The sequence below is a fragment of the Castor canadensis genome, chromosome 4 (assembly GCF_047511655.1).
Source record: "Castor canadensis chromosome 4, mCasCan1.hap1v2, whole genome shotgun sequence".
NCBI classification, from domain to species: Eukaryota; Metazoa; Chordata; class Mammalia; order Rodentia; family Castoridae; genus Castor; species Castor canadensis.
Window position 1 is genome coordinate 177,219,505 of NC_133389.1, and position 18,627 is coordinate 177,238,131.

An 18,627-nucleotide genomic window follows, 5' to 3' on the forward strand; every position below is an offset into this window, starting at 1 on the left:
AAGAACAAAAGTCATCAGAAAAATATTCTTTACTATTACTTCTTTTACAAATGTGAATTATAAGTTGGGCATGTGGTTCATACCTGTAATACTAGCTACTTGGGAGACTGAGATTAAGAATTCCGAGGCCAGCCCAGGCAAAAAGTTAGCAAGACGCCCCATCTCATCCAATAGCCGGATACAGTGGCTTTCATCTGTCATTCAAAATAATGCAAAGCCTTGAGTTCAAATGCCCGCACCATTAATTTTTTTTTTACTTTTTATTTGCACATTAAATGCCACTATATAACATAGGTTAATATTTAACCTATTTTTAATACCCTTCAGTTTTACATTTTAAAAACTACCTGCTTGTAGGAAAAAAAAGTTCTAGGTGCCAGTGAGTTATGCCTATGATCCTAGCTACTTTGGAGGCTGAGGTCATGAGGTTTGAGGTCAGCCCAGGCAAATAGTTCACGAGACCTTATCTCCAAAATAACCAGAGCAAAATGGACTGGAGGTGTGGCTCAAGCAATAGAGCACCTGCTTTTCTAGCACTGACTTTGCAAGCACAAAGCCCTGAATTCAAACTCCAGTTCTACCAAAAAAAAAAAAGAAAAAAAAGAAATTTCTAGATTTGCTCTGAGTTCAGTTAAAGTAAAGTACTTCCAATATAGGTAGCTCGCTGCCTGATTCCAAGAACTCCATATTAGATAATATGAAATATGCATTAAAATGCACTTAGAAATATTTGTTATTGCTCTACTGGATTGCTGTTCATGGTTTCTCTTTATTTTTCTGCAGGTGGTCATAATGTCACAATCTCCTTACAGTCCAGGACTGGACACACTCATATGCCTTCTGTGGTTGGCGTCCTTGTCTTTACCCAGTTCTGGTTCTGGTTTCCTCTTTCACACTTCCTGTCATTGGCTTATACCCCTACCTGTGTCATTGGCCTTAACAAGGACTTAAAGGTATGTTTGTGAGGCCTCGGCTTTGTAGTGTACCCTATTCATATTCACCTGTGAAATTTTGGCAATCAGTTAGCATCTCAGTAGCACATTTTCCCTTCAATTTGAGTCATCACCTTGTTTAGTAGTGTATCTGGAAATTTTGAAAGGGTTATTACTAGCAGTGTAATCTATGAGTGAATCTTTGAAGAGACTTTATAGAACACTCTGAGTAATTTTATTTAATCCTGAAAGTCTGCAAGTGCTGTTGAAAGATTTCAAGCAGATAAATGACAAAGTGTTTGCATTTTAGAAAGATCATTCTGGGGGGTGGGGGCAGGGAGGAGAAATGAACCAAGCCTTGTATGCACATATGAATAATAAAAAAAAAGAAAGAAAGATCATTCTGGTATCAGTAGAAACCTGCTGCAGTTCTAGTATAGTAATCTGGGCAAGGAAGAAGAAGGACCTAAACTAAATCTTACCAATAAGGAATAAAGGTTTGACAAAAATACACATTTCAAGGTTATATGACACTAGAATAACTGAAGAAAGAAAGGATTATTAATAAAGGGAAAAACAAAATAGGATGTCCTTTTGGTAATGGCAGAAAACAAGATCAACAGCGAAGAGCTCTGACAGAATGAAACTGGTTGCTTGTATTAAAGAATTAAGGTGCTCTGTACCCTGTCATCATATTTTTTATCATATTTTTTTAAATGAGATTTGTGTTTAGATATTTTTCAATTTTGTGGCCTAATAATTCATCTTTTTGTTTTTCTTTAAAGGTGAAAGGCTTTTTGACCTTTAGCTCTTACACATGGTCATCACTGATGTTAAAATATTTTACTAAATTTCAAGGTGGAAAAACTGGCTGATTGAGTATTTCATCATATTGATTTTTCAATGTAGCCATACAACCAGTTATTCTTTGTTAAGTATTTCAATGTTAAAACTGGTCACAATTGGCCAGGCACTGGGGACTCATGCCTGTAATCCCAGCTACTCAGGAGGCAGATATCAGGATGATCACAGTTCAAAGCCAGCTTGGGCAAATAGTTTACAAGACTCTTATCTTGAAAATACCCATCACAAAACAGACTGATGGAGTGGCCCTTCACTCAGTTGAAGGCCCTGAGTTTGAGCCCCAGTACCATTAAAAAAAAAAAAAAAAAACTGGTCACAATTGTAAATATTGAGCATTTTTTATTTCTCTAAACAAGAATATTTTGGTTTCCTGTCAGGTGCCAGTGGCTCACACCTGTAATCCTAGCTACTCAGGAGGCAGAGGTCAGGAAGTTCATGGTTTGGAACCAGCCTGGGCAAATAGTTCGAGAGACCATATGTTGAAAAAACCCATTACAAAAAAAGGCTGGTGGAGTGGCTCAAGGTGAAGGCACTGAGTTCTAGCCCCAGTACTACAAATAAATAAAATAAATAAATAAAACAAAAGGAATGAAAACAGATAATAAAATCATTTGGCAGAGGATAAAAGCTCCTGTGTAGCTAGGGTTATAGGTGTGGGCCCCCAGTGCCCAGCTTGTCCTGTTGTTTTATTTTATTTTCTGGTGATACTGGAGTTTTAACTCAGGGCCTCATGCTTGCTAGGCTGACACTCTACCACTTGGGCCACTCGGCCAGCTCTGTTTTCATTCTTTACAATGACGTGGAGAAGATGAGGCTCCTCATCCCAGTAAATATGGTGCTGATTACCATTGTCCATCTATGCAATTTAGGTAAATAGAGAAAAATGCAGGCTAGAGAACTTTAAACCTGCTCAGTAAATAATGTGAAGCTGACTTTCCATTAAACACGTATTAAAATTTCATAAGGCATGATTATATGGTACGGGAACTATTTACAGACTTGTACAAGTTGTCAGGTATGACACAAGAAAATATCATGGGAGTTTGGGAGGCAGAATAGTTAATCATATAACACTTTAGAAACAGTTGTTCTGATGTTCACACATAAGGAGGACTTCACCCACTGAAGCAGGGTGGGTGATCAGGAAAGATGAAATAAAGGGGTGCTTGTTCAAAGGCAGGAACTATAGGGAACTTGAGATAATTCTATAAAGCTCCTAAAAACTATTTCAATAAAAGAACAGATGCCTTTCAGAGAGGAATGGTAACACTTGAGTAGCGCTCTGTAATTGAACATTTGACTTGCATGGAAACTTCTGGTCTCCCTTTGCATCTGTATGCTTATTGAAAACATAGGATAGTAAATTTTTATATTGTTATGGAGAGAGCAAAAAACTTCTTTTATTTCTTCAGATGCCGAAAGTTCAGTATAAATCAAACTGTAAACCATCCACATTTGCATATCCTGCTCCTCTGGAAGTACCAAAAGAAAAAGAAAAGGAAAAGGTAGGTTCTTTGTTCCTTTGAGCAGCATTTGTTCTTATAAAGAGGAGCCACTGAGTGTTTCTTTTTCTTTTTTTACATTTACATTACCAAGAATATAAAGTAAAAGCCCTTTTCCTCTCACCATGTCTATGTCTCATGTTATAGGAGTCACAACTTGTGAATTCCTCAAAAGGTGTTCTCTGCTCGGCACTTTTTATACCACAAATGCAGTCATTCCCTACATGCTATTCTATGCCTTGCTATTTTTACTTCAATAATATATCATTAATATTTCAGTATATGTGGATCTTGGTTTTTTCTCAAAGCTCCAGAGAAATAATTTTATGTCTGTCCCTACTGTGGATAAGACTAGAATGGAGGTCTTTATAAAAATTTACTTGTGTACTTATGCAAGTATATCAATAAGTTAGAAGCTTAGATATGAAATTCTAAGTTCTAATTTGCCCGGTGCCAGTGGCTACTCAGGAGGATCACAGTTAGACTTCGCAAGACTCTATCTCGAAAAAACCTTTCACAAAAAAGAGCTGATGGAGTGGCTTCAAGGTGTAGGCCTCAACTTCAAGCCCCAGTACCACAAAAAACAACAACAAAAAAAACAGGATATGAAATTGTTTGATCAAAAACACTGTGTGAATGAACTGGGTGCCAGTGGCTCACACCTGTTTTCCTAGCTACTTGGGAGGTTGACATTGGGAAGATCTCAGTTTGAGGCCAGCGCAGGCAAATAGTTCGAGAGACTGCATCACCAAAAATTATCAGAACAAAATGGGCTAGAGGTATGGCTCAAGGGTTAAAGCACCTGCTTTGCAAGTGCAAAGCTTTGAGTTTAAATCCCAGTCCCACCAAAAAAAAGTACTGCATGTTATTTATTTTCATAGGTATTAACTGATATTCCTTTCAAAATGGATATAACCAGTTTATACTCCTACCAACAGTATATGAGGATACTCAATGATATGTAAAAGAATGGTGCATTTAAAGAACTTCACTTGCCCATGAAGTTAATAAAATTACCCTTTCATGATATCTTATGATGGAAAAATGGTTCCTTCGTTCAGGATAATGTTTCAGTGTTTCATATTAGCCAGTTGTTGTTTTTGTTTTTTGGTTGGACTAGGGTTTGAACTCAGGACTTCACTTTGCAAAGCAAGTAGTACTCTACCACTTGAGCCATGCCTCCAGCCCTGTACTAAGCTTTGTCTGTGAATAGGGATAATTACATAATTGACCAAATTCGAGTGTCAGGTGATGTTGGATATCTTTTGAGAACATCTTGTCTCATCTGCTGTTTCAGACCACCCTTTCAGTTACTGAAACAGTCAACTTTTGCTGCAATATTGCCCAGCTTTTCAAAGTCCTGGACTGGTGGAGTGGCTTAAGTGGTAGAGCACCTGCCTCATTTCAAGGCATCTGGTCATGAGAACATACCTATGACTAGGCCTAGAGAAAATTTTTGTGTTTTCCATTGCTTTCCCTATAAAAGCAAAAAGATTGTAACAGCCAGATCTCTATCTCAAACGTACATGATAGCAAATCCACATCAGGGTAGGCTAAGGATTAGGAAAAATTAGCACTCTATTGGAAACAGCCTCCAGGAGCCAAGATTCTCCTGATGTCAGTATGGGTAAATTACGTAAATAAATGTCCTGCTTGCTTTTCCCATGTATTCTCCAGTTACTCTGTTTTTTATAATACTTTATACTACTTACTGTAAGGGTTCTCTTTGGGCTTATTTCTTTGAATGTAGTTAAGAGATTACAGTAATTGACCTGTTCACTTTCTCTAGGTTTCTACTGCTGTGTTATCTATTACTGCCAAAGCTAAAAAGAAGGAAAAAGAAAAAGAGAAAAAGGAGGAAGAAAAAATGGAAGTGGTATGTATAATGTAGAGGTCATCTGGGTTTGATGTATCTAATGTCTGTAAGATTCTTCATTCATTGAACATTATTATTATTCATTGCTCTTGGCTTCTTACAAATTTACTTATCCTGTTCCCAGCATATAGAATATATAATTTTATTTGAAAGAGAGTCTAGAGACTATATTTTTGAGAAGAATAGAAGGGTACCAATCAGGAGTGAGTTCCTAGAGAAAATGAAAACTAAAATAGGTTTTGTAGGGCTGGCTGAGTGGCTCAACTGGTAAAGCGCCTAAGGAAAAAACAGTTTTCAAGGGCAGAGTAGAATTTTCAGAAGATGATGAGATAATGGTAGGAAAAAGAAAATCCCTTTCTGATTGCTGCTGGTAGAAAAACTTTCTCATCCTTTAGAACCAAACCAGATACCATTCTCATCCCTAAGCAGAGTTACTTCCTCCTCTGAGTCTGGTATCATTTAATTGTGCTTCCATTCTGTCTGTCTGTCACTACCTTTTGCACCTAATAGTTGCTCTATAAGCGTATCAAGCATTACTCTGTAACGTGGGACAAAAAGGAACCTCTGTTGAGTTGACTTTTTTTTTTCCCCATTTATAGGATGAGGCAGAGAAAAAAGAAGAAAAGGAAAAGAAAAAAGAGCCTGAACCAAATTTCCAGTTATTGGATAACCCAGCCCGAGTTATGCCTGCTCAGCTTAAGGTCCTAACCATGCCAGAGACCTGTAGATACCAGCCTTTCAAACCAGTAAGTTACCAGTGGCTCTTAACTATATATGCCAGTGGGAAGTTAAACTGTAGAATAATGGAATATGATGGAGAAGGATGAACCCCCAAAGCACTGGAGCAAACTGGCTAGTACTAAGAAACCTACTCTTAGCAAAAGAGAGAACTTTCACCTCTGTTTCATACAGATATTGGAGAGCTGTTCTTTTCTGTTTGTAACCCTGTAAGTTTCTCCCCTCTTCTGCCATAGACTTATTTCATAAGTTCCTAATACAGCATGGCAATTAGGAACATACTATAGAGCCAAACATACTGAGTTTGAATCTGGATTCTAGCACTCATAGGCTATGTGACTTTGGCCCAGGTTCTAAGCCTTTCTGTCCATCAATTTCCCCTATTCAAAATAGGGATTATTATCCCCAACTCATAGGGATGTGACACAGATCAAACAAGTTAACGTACAAGCACTCAGAAGGAGACCTGGCTCTGTTCAATAAATGATAATTGTCATTATAATTACAGTGCTGTCATAAACACATTGAATTTTAAAGTTAGAAAAGAATCTTCATAACATTTAATTTATCCTAAGGAAGAATATTTCATGTTAAAAATGCTTACTGATGCCCCCTGTACAATAAATGTATCCTAATAAAAATGGAGGAAAAAATGCTTACCAAAAACTTTAGCATGATACTGCTTTTATCATCCAACTTTTGAATCTAGAAAACTAAAGAGTCATCGGTAGACCCATTTAAGACATCCAGTTGTTGAGTCTGTCTGAAATGTTGTAAATAAGATTTCTAAATATTTATACAGGAGTAAGTTTATTCTTTATCGACCTGATGGTGGGTCAAAGTCAACTCTTCATGAGGTGTGAGCAAAGGTCTTGAGACAAAGGCAGGAAATGGAAAATAGAGTACATAGTGGTTTAGAGCTGAAAATGGACACTAACTGGGTTTGTATTTCAATCCTTTCTTTTCTTAGCAGTGTAACTAAGACTAGTCTTTTAATTTCTAGTCACACATGATTGGGAGTCCAGAAAGAGAAGACAGAGAAAAGGGCAATAGAATATTTGAAAAAATAATAACCAAAAACTTCCCAATTTTGATGAAAACTATTAATTTGTACATCCAAGATGATCAGTCATTTCTAAATAGAATAAACTCAGACAAATCCATACCTAGTCACACAATCAAAGTGTCAAAAACAGTCTTAAAAGCAGCAAGAAAAACAACTCAGTACATACAAAGCATCCTCAATAAATTAGGAGGTAATTCTTTTTCTTTTTTGGAGGCACTGGGGTTTAAACTCAGGCCCTCATACTTGCTAGATAGGTGCTCTAGCACTTGAGCCAATCCACTAGCCCTCTTTCCTCCACCACCCCCACCCCCACCCCCTGGTAGTGCTAGGGATCCAACCCCATGTCCCATACAGGCTAGGCAAGCAATCTAACACTGACCTACACTTCCAACCCCAGGAACCACAGCAGCCACAAAACAGTGGGATGACATATTCAAAAGTACAAGGATTCAAGCCAGGTACAGTGGCTAGGATTATACCTAGCCACTTGGGAGGCTGAGATCAGAAGAATTTAGGTTCAAGGCCATCCCAGGCAAATAGTTCAAGAGACCCTAGCTCCAAAATAATTAGAGCAAAATGGACTGGAAGCACTAGTAAATATAACTAGATAAATATTTTAAAAAGACAGTGTAAATGTTTTGGGGGTTGGGGTTTTGTTGTTTTTTGATGGTACTAGGGTTTGAACTCAGGGCCTCTTGCTTGCCAGGCAGGCACTATACTACTTGAGCCACATCTCCAGCCCTAGAGTTTTGTTTGTTTGTTTGTTTGTTTGTTTAATTTAACTCTTGTTGTTCCTATCTGATTTAAAAGACATCTGTACAGAACAATGATTGTAAATAAATTGGTAATGATATGCTCACAAATGAAGATGTAATTTGTATTAAAATAACAGCACAGAGGAATCTAGAAGCAACAAAGCTACCTAATGGTAAAGTTTTGTATTCTATTGAAATTAAATTGATATTAGTCAAAGTAGATTGTTAACAATGTTAATTGTAATCCTAAAACAACCCTAAGAAAATAACTCCAAAAATAAAGTGAAACTAATCAGAGAATTAGAGTAGTACACTAGATAATACATATGCAATACTAGAGAAGCCAACCATTGAGAGCAGAGAAACAAAAGATACAAAACATATAGAAGGACTGGAGGTGTGGCTCAAGTGGTAGAACGCCTGCATTGCAAGCATGCAGCTCTCAGTTCAAACTTCAAACCAAAAAAAAAGAAACAAAAAGCAAAGTGGCAAGCATACATCATAACTTAGCAGTTATTGCATAATATAAATGGCTTAAACATTCCAAGCAGAGCTTGGCCAAATGTTTTTTTTTTTGGGGGGGGGGTTTTTTTTGTTTGTTTTTAATGATGAAATGGCATGCTTTCTAGAAGAGACATGCTCAAGACACAGAAACTACCACTTTGCCAGATTAATGGTACATGCCTGTAATCCCAGCACTCAGGAGGCTGAAACACGAGGATATTGAGATTGAGGCCAGCCTGGGCTACATAGCAAGATATGTAGCCAAATAACAACCACCACCAAAAAACAAACAAACAGAAAAAAAAGTAGACATAAAGTAGACATAAATAGAAAGCAAAAAGATAGGGGTTGTGGGCATGGCTCAAGTGGTAGAGTGCCCGCCTAACAAACTTGAGGTCCTAAGTTCAAACCCCAGAACTACTTTAAAAAAAAAAAAAAAAAAGGAAAGGATGAGGAAAAAGTGGGCCAAGGAAACAGTAACCAAAAGAGAAGTAGGGCAGCTTTACTAATATCAGACAAAACAAACTTTAAGATAGAAATTGTTGCTAGAAACTAAGTATTTTCTAATGATAAAAAGGCTGATGAATTAGGAAATACAACTTTTATAGATACATGCATTTAACAACAGAACCCCAAAATATATGAAGAAAACTTTAACAAAATTGAAGAGAGAAACAGACAACTCAACAATTACAGTTGGAGATTTTAGTATCCCACTTTCAGTAAGAACTGATGGAACAACTAAGCAGAAGATCAATAAATAGAATGCTTAAATAGCATAAACCAACTAGACCTAATAAACCTACAGAACAATCTGTCCAACAATAGCAGAATACACATCTTCTGAAGCACACATAGAACATTCTCCAGGATCAATCACATATTAGGCCATAAAACATATCTCAGCAAATTTAAAGGGACTGAACTCATACAAAGTATGTTCCCTAACCACAAGTGAATGAAAGTAGCAATGAATAACAGGAGCAAATTTGAGGAGATCACAAATATGTGGAAATGAAACAACGTTCTTTTAGGTTACAAGTGGAACAAAGAAGAGACATGTGGAAAACTAGAGGATACTTGGAGAGAAGTGAGAACAGCTACATACCAAAATTCACCAGATTCACTGAAAGCAGTGCGTAAGGGGAGTTGGTTAGCTGTGAAGGCCTGTATCAAAAAGGAAGGCAGTAGTCGTGGTTGGTGGTAATACTGTAGATAAATAAATTTTCCCCATCCACTCAGTATGCTGAGACAGAAGGATCACTTTAGTTCAGGAGTTCAAGGCCTGCCTGGGCAATACAGCAAAACCGCACCTCAAAAAACATTTTTTTAATTAAGAGAAAGATCTCAAAATTAGTAATTTAGCCTTCCACCTCAAGAAACTAGGAAAAAGAAGTAAACTAAATCAAAATCAAGCAGAAAAATGATAAATATTAGAGCAGAAAGAAAACATTAATAAAAGCACAAAACCAAAAGTTGGTTTTGTTTTACTAACATCAAGGAAGAATGGGAGTGGGACACATATTACAGCCCAACCTTACAAAAATAAAGAAGATAATATGGGAGTAAGTGCACGAGCAACTGCATATCAACAGTCATATATATCTAGGTACCCTAAATGAAAAGATCAAATACCTAGAAAGACACAAAGTACCAAAACTGACTCAAGAAGAAGTGGAAAATCTGAATAGACATATAGCAATGAAAGAAATTGAATTAGAAATCAGAAAAGTTTGGCTCAATGTGGTAGGGCATGCCTGTAATCCCAGTTCTTAGGAGACAAAGATGAGGATCACAAGTTAAGGCCAGCCTGGGCTACACAGTGAGACCATATCTCAAACCATCATTCCCCCAACAAAGAAAAGAAACGAAACTTCCCGCAAAGTGCCTTGAACTATGATCCTTCCAATCTCCACCTTCTGAGTAATAAAAATTATAGAAGTGAGCAACTGTGCCCAGGCAAAATCCTTAATATTTTAAGATGTCAATAATGCTCAGCTTGATCTGCAAATTCACATTCCCTGCTACCTTTTTTTTTTACAGAAGTGGACAAACTCCTCCTAAAACTCATGTAGCCCAAGCACCAATGGCTCATACCGTAATCCTAGCTACTCAGGTGGCAGAGGTCAGGAGGATTGTGATTCGAAGCCAATCCAAGCAAATAGTGTGAGAGACTCTATCTCAAAAAAAGCTGTCACAAAAAAAGGGCTGGTGGAGTGGCTGAAGTGGTAAGAGCACCTGCCTAGCAAGTGTGAGGTCCTGAGTTCAAACCGCACTGCCCCAAAAAAGTTAAAAATGCATAAATAAATAAAAATCATGTAGAAGTACAGGGGACCTGAAATAGCGAAAAGGAACTTGAAAAAGAACAAGACTGGTAGAATCACACTTCCCAATTTCAGCTCTTTTTACAAAAGCACAGTAATTAAGACATAGAGTACTGGCAGAAGAGCGAAGGTACATACAGATCAATGCAGCTCAATTGGGAGTCCAGGAGTAAACCATAAACGTTTATGGAAGAGGGTTTTTAACAAGAGCACTAAGATCATTCAATGAGGAAAAAAGAGGTTCTTTTTAAAGACATGGTGCCATGACGACAGGATGGCTGCCCACCTGTAAAAGAATGAAATTGGACCCCCATCTCACCTCATATACAAAAGGTAGCTAACAATGGACCAAAGACTTAATCATAAGAGCTAAAAATATCAAACTCTTAGAAAACAGTGTACATGTAACTATTCATGACTCTAGATTAGGCACTGTTTTCTTATGGAAAATGCAGGTTGAGTGTCTGTACCTGAGATGCATGGGACCAGAGTGTTCCCGGAGTTTGGATTTGGGGACACTTGCATACATGTATCTTTGTGATGAGACCCAAGGCTAATAAACACGGTTCATTTTATTTCATGTACACACAGCCTATAGGTCATTTTAGACAACTTTCTAAGCCTGCCTGCTTTTGACTGCAACCCATCATAATAGGTCAGGTGTGGGATTTTCCACTCATGGTGTCATGTTGATACTTAAAATGTGTCAGATTTTGGAACAGTTCAGATTTCCAATTTCAGATTAGTCATGCTCAACCTATACCCAAGGCACAAGAGACCCAAAAAAAGGGGGGGAAGGGATGAAGTGATAGAATGGCAACATAGCAAGTATGAGGTTGAGTTCAAACCCCAGAATCGCCAAAAAAATTAAAAAGAATTGATTTTCATCAAACTAAAAACTCTGTGCTGCAAAGAACCCAACAAAAATGTAAAAAAAATGACCCCTCCCACCATAAGAGAAAATATTCTGAAATCATATACTTGATAATGCACTTGTATCAAAAATACATAAAGACTTCTTAACAATTCAACAATAAAAAGATAAATGGGCAAAGTATTAGAATAGACATTTCTCCAAAGAAGGTACAAATGGCCAAAAAGCACAAGATTTTCAGCATCACTGCTAAATACGGAAATACAAATCAAAACCAGTGGAGTTATTATATCATACCCAGTGGAATGGCTGTCATAAAAAAGATAAACAGTAACAAATGCTGGCAAGGATATGGCAACATAAACTGTTTTACCCACTATATAGAAAAGTTTGGCAGTTTCTCAAAAAGGTAGATGTCGTCCTACCATGTGACCTAGCGAGTCCATGCCCAAGTGAAATGAAAGCTGTGTCCACACAAAAACTTGTATACAAATGTTCATATATAAGCATTCTGCAAATCACCCAAAAGTAGAAACAACTCAAATGTCTGTCCAGTATAAATGAATATACAGTATGTATGAACCTTGAAAACATGCTAAATGAAAAAAGCCAGACAATAAAAGGCCACATATTATACAGATTAGCAGTTGCTGAGGAGCAGGGTGGGGAAAATGAAGGAGGACTGCTAATAGGTGTATGCTCTTAAATTAGATAGGAGAGGTTGTTGTACATGTTTGTGAACGTACTATATTTACACTTTAAAAGAATGAACTTCATGTTATGTAAATTGTATCTCAGTTTAATAAAAGACTCAGCTGGGCACCATGGCTTATACATCTAATCCGAGCTACTCCAGAGGCAGAGATCAAGAGGATCATGGTTTGAGGCCAGTCTAAGAAAAAGTTAGTGGAGACACTTACTGTTGAAGTGTCTTCAGTTGTTATTAGCCTTTCCAGAGAACAGAGTATCTTACTTTCTCCTTGCAGTGTGTGAACTTCCTCTCCAGTATACAAAGCAGTAGTCAACCCAAACCAAGTAGAGCTATCAACAACTGTCTTCATGTTGATTGTAATGCTGAATTTGATTTGGATTATTTCACTTCTGTTAAGCACCAAGTAGTAGCCACAACCTGGAGCTACATGTTTCCAAAAAATAGGAAGTCCTCTTGTGATCGTGGGTGTTTTCTTGTGTTTGGTAGAAGATTCATCTGCATTCAGTCTATTAAGTTCAATTAAACTTTCAGGCTATGGAGGATCAGGACAGTGTCATATACTCTGCTGTTCTTGGGGTGAGCATTGATGTAAAGGCAGAGTCTGTCCATAAAGTGCATTCTTTAAAAAACAAAAAAGCAAACTTTTTAAGGAGAGTTACGGATTAGTGTGTGGGGAGAGTTACAGATTAGTTTGTGTGATGTGTGTGGGGAGAGGGAAATAGTTTAGAAATTGATGAGGGCATGCTAGCTTTACAGCATGACTGAGTCCTGATGAGTAAAAATTGGATTAGCTTCAACTGCAGAGACACTCATACATATGTGAATCACTTGACTAATGTGCTTGCACTGCTTTTCCTGCCCACTAATGCGCTTTGGTAGAACTAGGCTTCTTCCAGATGTGCCCGCCACTGTTGACTGATTTAATTACAAAGAGCAGCTTTCCATCTCCTCTGACACAGGCAAGCAAACAGAATAAGATTAGCACACCAGAGATAGTGAATAGTTGCTGTTTGAATTTGCCTTCTGCTCATATGTGGAGAGAAGGCTAATAGAATTGCTACTGCAGTCTATTTTCCTTTTGTTTCCCATCTGTTTTCCATTGGCTTACATCATAAGGATTTATAGATTAAAGTGAAAACACTCAGGTGTATTGATATTTTCTCCATTATTCTGAAATTGCTGATAAATTTTAGCTTTTTGTTTGTAGATTCTCCTGCATCCAAAGTGGTGACTATCTCACCAAAATAGTATATATTAGGCTAGGGTGTTTCTAAAACTAATATGCATTTATACCAGCTTGGATCTTGTTAAAATGCAGGTCCAAGGTGGGACCAGATTTTCCACATTTTCTTTTTTGGTACTTGGGTTTGAACTCAGGACTTCATGCTTGCTAGGTAGGCACTCTACCTCTTGAACTACATCTCCAGCCCCCACATTTTTAGTAAGCTCCAAGGTGGTGATGATGCTACTGGTGCAGGGATACTATCTTAAACAGGAAGGCCTCGGGGTGCTGTGTTAGAATAATAAACATCTGCTTGCAGTCAAGCTGGTAGCCAGGTGTGTAACTGGAGATACCATTCTCAAGTTGGCATGCAGCATCACATGTTATACCATGCAAAGCCCTTGATTAAGTTTGCAGTGACTCCATAGAGTTCACAGTTATTTTGTTCTATGATCATTCTCCCTCAGTTTTTCCCTTGTAAATCAGGTAGTTTTGGGGTACCATTTAGCAAGTACCCACTCTAACTTGTAAAGCATCTTGAAATATGAGTGGAGCTTATGCTGCTTCCCTCCTATCTGTGTGTTTACAGCTCTCCATTGGAGGCATCATAATTCTGAAAGACACCAGTGAAGACATTGAAGAGCTAGTGGAACCTGTGGCAGCACATGGCCCAAAAATTGAGGAGGAGGAACAAGAGCCAGAACCCCCAGAGCCGTTTGAATACATTGATGATTAAGGACCAGAGGTGAGTGTTCAACAAAATTCCTTCTTCATCAAGATTGTACAGGTGTTTTATGCAAGAACTATCTCACTTTTCCCCCTGCTTTTGTGTAATCCATATTGGAATTTTCCCCTGTTCAGCCTCTTTCTGAATATAGAAACACAAATTCCTTTTTTCTTTCTTCTTTGACTATACCCTCCGTATTCTACCAATGCTATTCAACGCAACTGGTCTGCAAACTATTTTTATAAGTCCATAAGGATGTACTTAGTGCTTCTTTCATGGAGACTGTCTTCTCAAAAAATAGATGAACTGCACAGTTTGCTATTGTGCGGGACTTGATGTATTCCTTTTTTGGGAATAGTTAATAGTTTGTGGGCCAGCATTGATCCATAGGTCACACTTTTGAGTAGCACAGGTATAGACTTCTCACTTATTCTTCTCTTTTCCTGTCTTGTTTGGCAATACTGCTGGTGCTAAAAGCCTTAACATTTATTTATTCATTGCAGTGATTGAACATGTAATGTACTAAAGACATGCCACTTACAGGGGTCAGTTAAACTACACCACAAACCTTTGTCCAGTTGAAAAAGATTATTACTATGCCAAATGTTCTAACAGTGTTTGAAGGGGATCTTCAGATTTGAAAGGTTAGAATAATGTAATCGCATGAGTTTATCACTTTTTTAAAAAAAATTTTTTGGTAGGTCTGGGGTTTGAATTCAGGGCTTCAAGCTTGCAAAGCAGGCAGGCACTCACAGAGCAGGCAGTCTACCACTTGAGCCACATCTCCAGCCCCAAATTTATCACTTAGTTCTCCCATTTCTTTTTAATACAGATTACAGATTTGAAGACACATATGAACACTATGTTATCAAGTTTCCCTAAAACCACTAACTAATGCACATTTTCAGAAAAATGTAAATTTATTATACTCTGTGGAAAATAAGGACTACTATTTATTAACAGTATGAAAATAAAAAATACATTTATCAGTTGCAAATCTAGCATGGTGAGTGTTACACATTGACTAGCAATTAATGCAACCATTGCAGAAATCCCAGCTACATATTAATGCAGAAACCTGCCATTAATAGAAACATGTATTCATCCCTCAGAGAATAGGTCAGAAATTGGAGGTTTACACTAATTTCTCTACCACCTAACCCTGCCTTTGAAAATTGTCTTTCAGCCTTGATGGTCTCCTAAGCTTTACCTACCAAGTATATAACAGTGTGTCATTATCCCTTGGCCTCCATCACAGAATGGAGTTGACTCAACAGCAGCCTCTTTTAGCCTTTCATAGTACCTCACTGAAACCCCCTGATTATGTATTTCAAGACAGTTAAATACAGAATGGCTTAGAAGTATGTAGAAATTGGATTCTTGATAGTTTTTTAAAGGATAAAACTTTGTATTTGCACAAATTGGCATAACAGGATTACAGAGGCAGTATTGGGGGTTGGTTTTAGATATCAATAACTGAAAGTTTTGGTTTTTTTTTTTTTGAAATAAAGTATGATGTCAGCTTCCACCACCAACCCCTTTCCCTTTCCCAGGATCTCATTCACTTATCTAAAGAAGACTGTCCAGGCTCATACTGAAAATGCCTATGAGGAAACTCGTGCTGAAAACCTGCTACTCAATGCATGTATCATTGCCTTTGCGCTGATATGAAGAACCTGTCTCCAAGTCTTTGGTTGAAGAGAAGATATATGACTATTTAGTGTGCTCTTTCACAGAACTTGGTTTTCAAATAAATATATTAAAATCTACAGACAGACAAGACTTTGTTGATTTGTTTTTCAGCCTGAATTTTTAGTGGATATGATACTCCCATCATAAGCCATGCCTGGTGACTCACCATGTTTGTGTTATCCAGCACACAGGAAGCTGAGGCAGATGGATTTCGAGTTTGAGGCCAACCTGGGCAGCATAGCAAGATCCTGTCTCAAAATCAACAACAATGACAAAAAAACATGAAATACCTAAATCCAAAGATCTAAATGCTTAATGTGATGAGTATGCTGGGTTTTTATGTTGACAAAAAACTTAAGCTATTCTTAAATTACAGAGCATTTGAGGAAGCTCATACATGTGACTCCTATGCAACGATTTTTCCCTGTGCACATTAATGAATGTGTATCTTTTCTCCTTAAAAATAAATTATAAACCATGTGAAAATGATGGGGCGGGGATCAAAACTAGAGACTTCCCAGGAAGTCTCTAGTTTTTTTGATGGGTTACATGTTTGGGTACAGAAGAAGTCTCTTTAATGATGCAAGGGAAATGTCTCTTCAGGCAGCTCAAGAGTGTTTTCTTTTTCTCCTTTTTTTTGTAATACTGAGGGTGGAATTCAGGGCCTCACGCTTGCTAGACAAGTGCTCTATCAGTTAAGCCACACCCCTACCCCATTTTGCATTGGTTATTTTTTAGATAAGGTTTCACTTTATGCCCAAGCTGGCCTGAACCACGATTCTCTCCAGCCGTTGGTAAAATGGGGTCTTGTGAACTTTTTGCCCAGACTGACCTTGAACCACAATCCTCCCAATCTCTACCTCCCTAAAAGTTAGGATTATAGGCCTGAACCACTGCGCCCAGCAGATTTTCTTGAACAACTTTTGCTTGCAGTTTTATACCTTTGACTCTATTAGAGACAAGGATAAAGTAGTTTCATTTAGCCACAGGATCTACTAATGTACTTTTTTCTTCTTCCTAATTCAGTTTTTCTTCATGTTTTTTTTTTAATTAAGGTTTAATTTAGAAACCATAGATTACAGAAATTTGGGCTGGTAGAGTGGATAAAGTGGTAAAACACCTGCCTAGCAAGCATTCAATCACCAGTCCTGCAAAAAAATTTTTAAAGGATATTCATACGCAGCCATGGTGCATTTGAAAGGCACTGGTGGCTCACGCCTGTAATCCTAGCTACAGAAAGCTAGGAGGCAGAGAACAGGAGGATCCTGGTTCAAAGCCAGCCTGGGAAAATAGTTCAGGATACCCTATTTTGAAAAAAACCATTATACACACAAAAAAGTCTGGTAGAGTGGCTCAAGGTGTAGGCCTTGAGTTCAAATCCCAGTATCACAAAAAAAAGATTCAAATGCAAATGACAAAATAATCTTTAGGAGTAGAGGGATGGCTGAAGCAGTAGAACTCCTGTCTTGCAAGTGCAAAGCCCTGGGTTCAAGCCTGAAAAAGAATAAATAGTAAATAGAATGCTGAAATTTGAAATATATGCAGTTTAATGAATTTTGATAAGTACACTTTTGATTTCTAAATTATCAGGCCTTTTTGGATGTTGGGGTTTTAGAATAAGCAGGCAAGATCATCATTCCGGCAAATTATCTTGTGTTCTGGCATGTGAAATGGGTCTTTCTGATCTTCTAGGACATTAAGTGAGAAGAGCTGAATTAGAGAGGGTTTGCGTTCTGTTTTGTGTTTTAGTCTTAAATTATTTTTAAAAGTAGATAGCTTCCAAAATTATGCATGAATGTCTTTTTCCACCTATCTTGATTTTTTAACTTAACTTAGTAGATGGCCTCTGAAGAACTGACCTTCTGTGCTAGGGATGGATTCCAGGGCTTTGCAGACACCAGGCAACTGCTCTGCCACTGAGCTACATCCCCAGGAGATAGCCTTTGAGTCTGAAAAACAAGAAACAAACTCCTAGAGAGTTCAGATCTGCTGCATTCATCTACACAGCCTTGTTGTTAGGGCAGGGTCTAAAGGTTATGATCCCCAAGGATGGCTCCACCTGGTTAATTTCATTGTAGCCCCTCCTTTGTAAATTCCTTGTTTCCTCAATATCAGATGATTCTATAAAAGAGATTATCTCATTTCCTAGCCTCTCATTAGCTATGTCCTTCCTGTTCAAGCTCTTAACATTGCTTGCATTTCAGACAGAGTTATCTCTTACATTTCCCTTAATATATGAAATGTTCAAAAAACGGAAGTCTCAATGATGTCACTGTCCAAAATTGACTAGTCTGGGAGAGGTGGTTATGTTCACTGGCCTCCTGCCAAAGTTATTACATTCCTTCTAAAATAATAGATTAAACGTTAGAAAGCAGTCAGCACCAGTTCCTATTAGGCGGTGCTGTTCAGAATTTAAATCTTGAGAAGGTTATAGCTTTAAATAGAATGCAAGCTAGGATATGAGAGAAATCTGACTGTGGCATCTGTCGCCCCATTGATCTCCATGGTTGATTCAGCTGATCTGGCTTGCTAGGATGGAGTCCCTTCCCCTCCCTCACAAGTCCATGCACATCCCTCCTGAAGCTGCATGCTCAGTCAAAGGGAACAATCTTCCACAATACAGGAGGACTATTCTGTCAAAGGTATACGAGGCCTTTTTGGATGTTGGGTTTTCAGAATAAGTAGGCAAAAATCATCATTCTGACAAATTATCTTGTGTTCTGGCATGTGAAACACATGAACTGTGCTCCCCTGCTACAGCCTCCAAACCCAACTCTCAAGAGTGAAGCTGTAAAGTAAAATGGCCTTTTTGGATCTGATTTATGATGAGACTGTGTGC

The 18,627-nt window shown here is 37.9% G+C and overlaps 1 protein-coding gene across 1 annotated transcript in view; it reads left to right on the forward strand.

Moving 5' to 3' along the window:
• The window catches only part of Psmd1 (proteasome 26S subunit, non-ATPase 1), a 104,065-nt gene extending 88,200 nt beyond the window's left edge, over window positions 1-15,865 (forward strand). The window contains exons 20-25 of the mRNA XM_020156256.2: window positions 784-953; window positions 3,209-3,301; window positions 5,088-5,174; window positions 5,774-5,920; window positions 13,959-14,114; window positions 15,650-15,865. Coding sequence (XP_020011845.2) covers window positions 784-953; window positions 3,209-3,301; window positions 5,088-5,174; window positions 5,774-5,920; window positions 13,959-14,105 — 644 coding nt within the window. The 3' untranslated portion in view covers window positions 14,106-14,114; window positions 15,650-15,865. The remainder of the gene's footprint in view (window positions 1-783; window positions 954-3,208; window positions 3,302-5,087; window positions 5,175-5,773; window positions 5,921-13,958; window positions 14,115-15,649) is intronic.
• The last annotated feature ends 2,762 nt before the right edge of the window (window positions 15,866-18,627 follow it).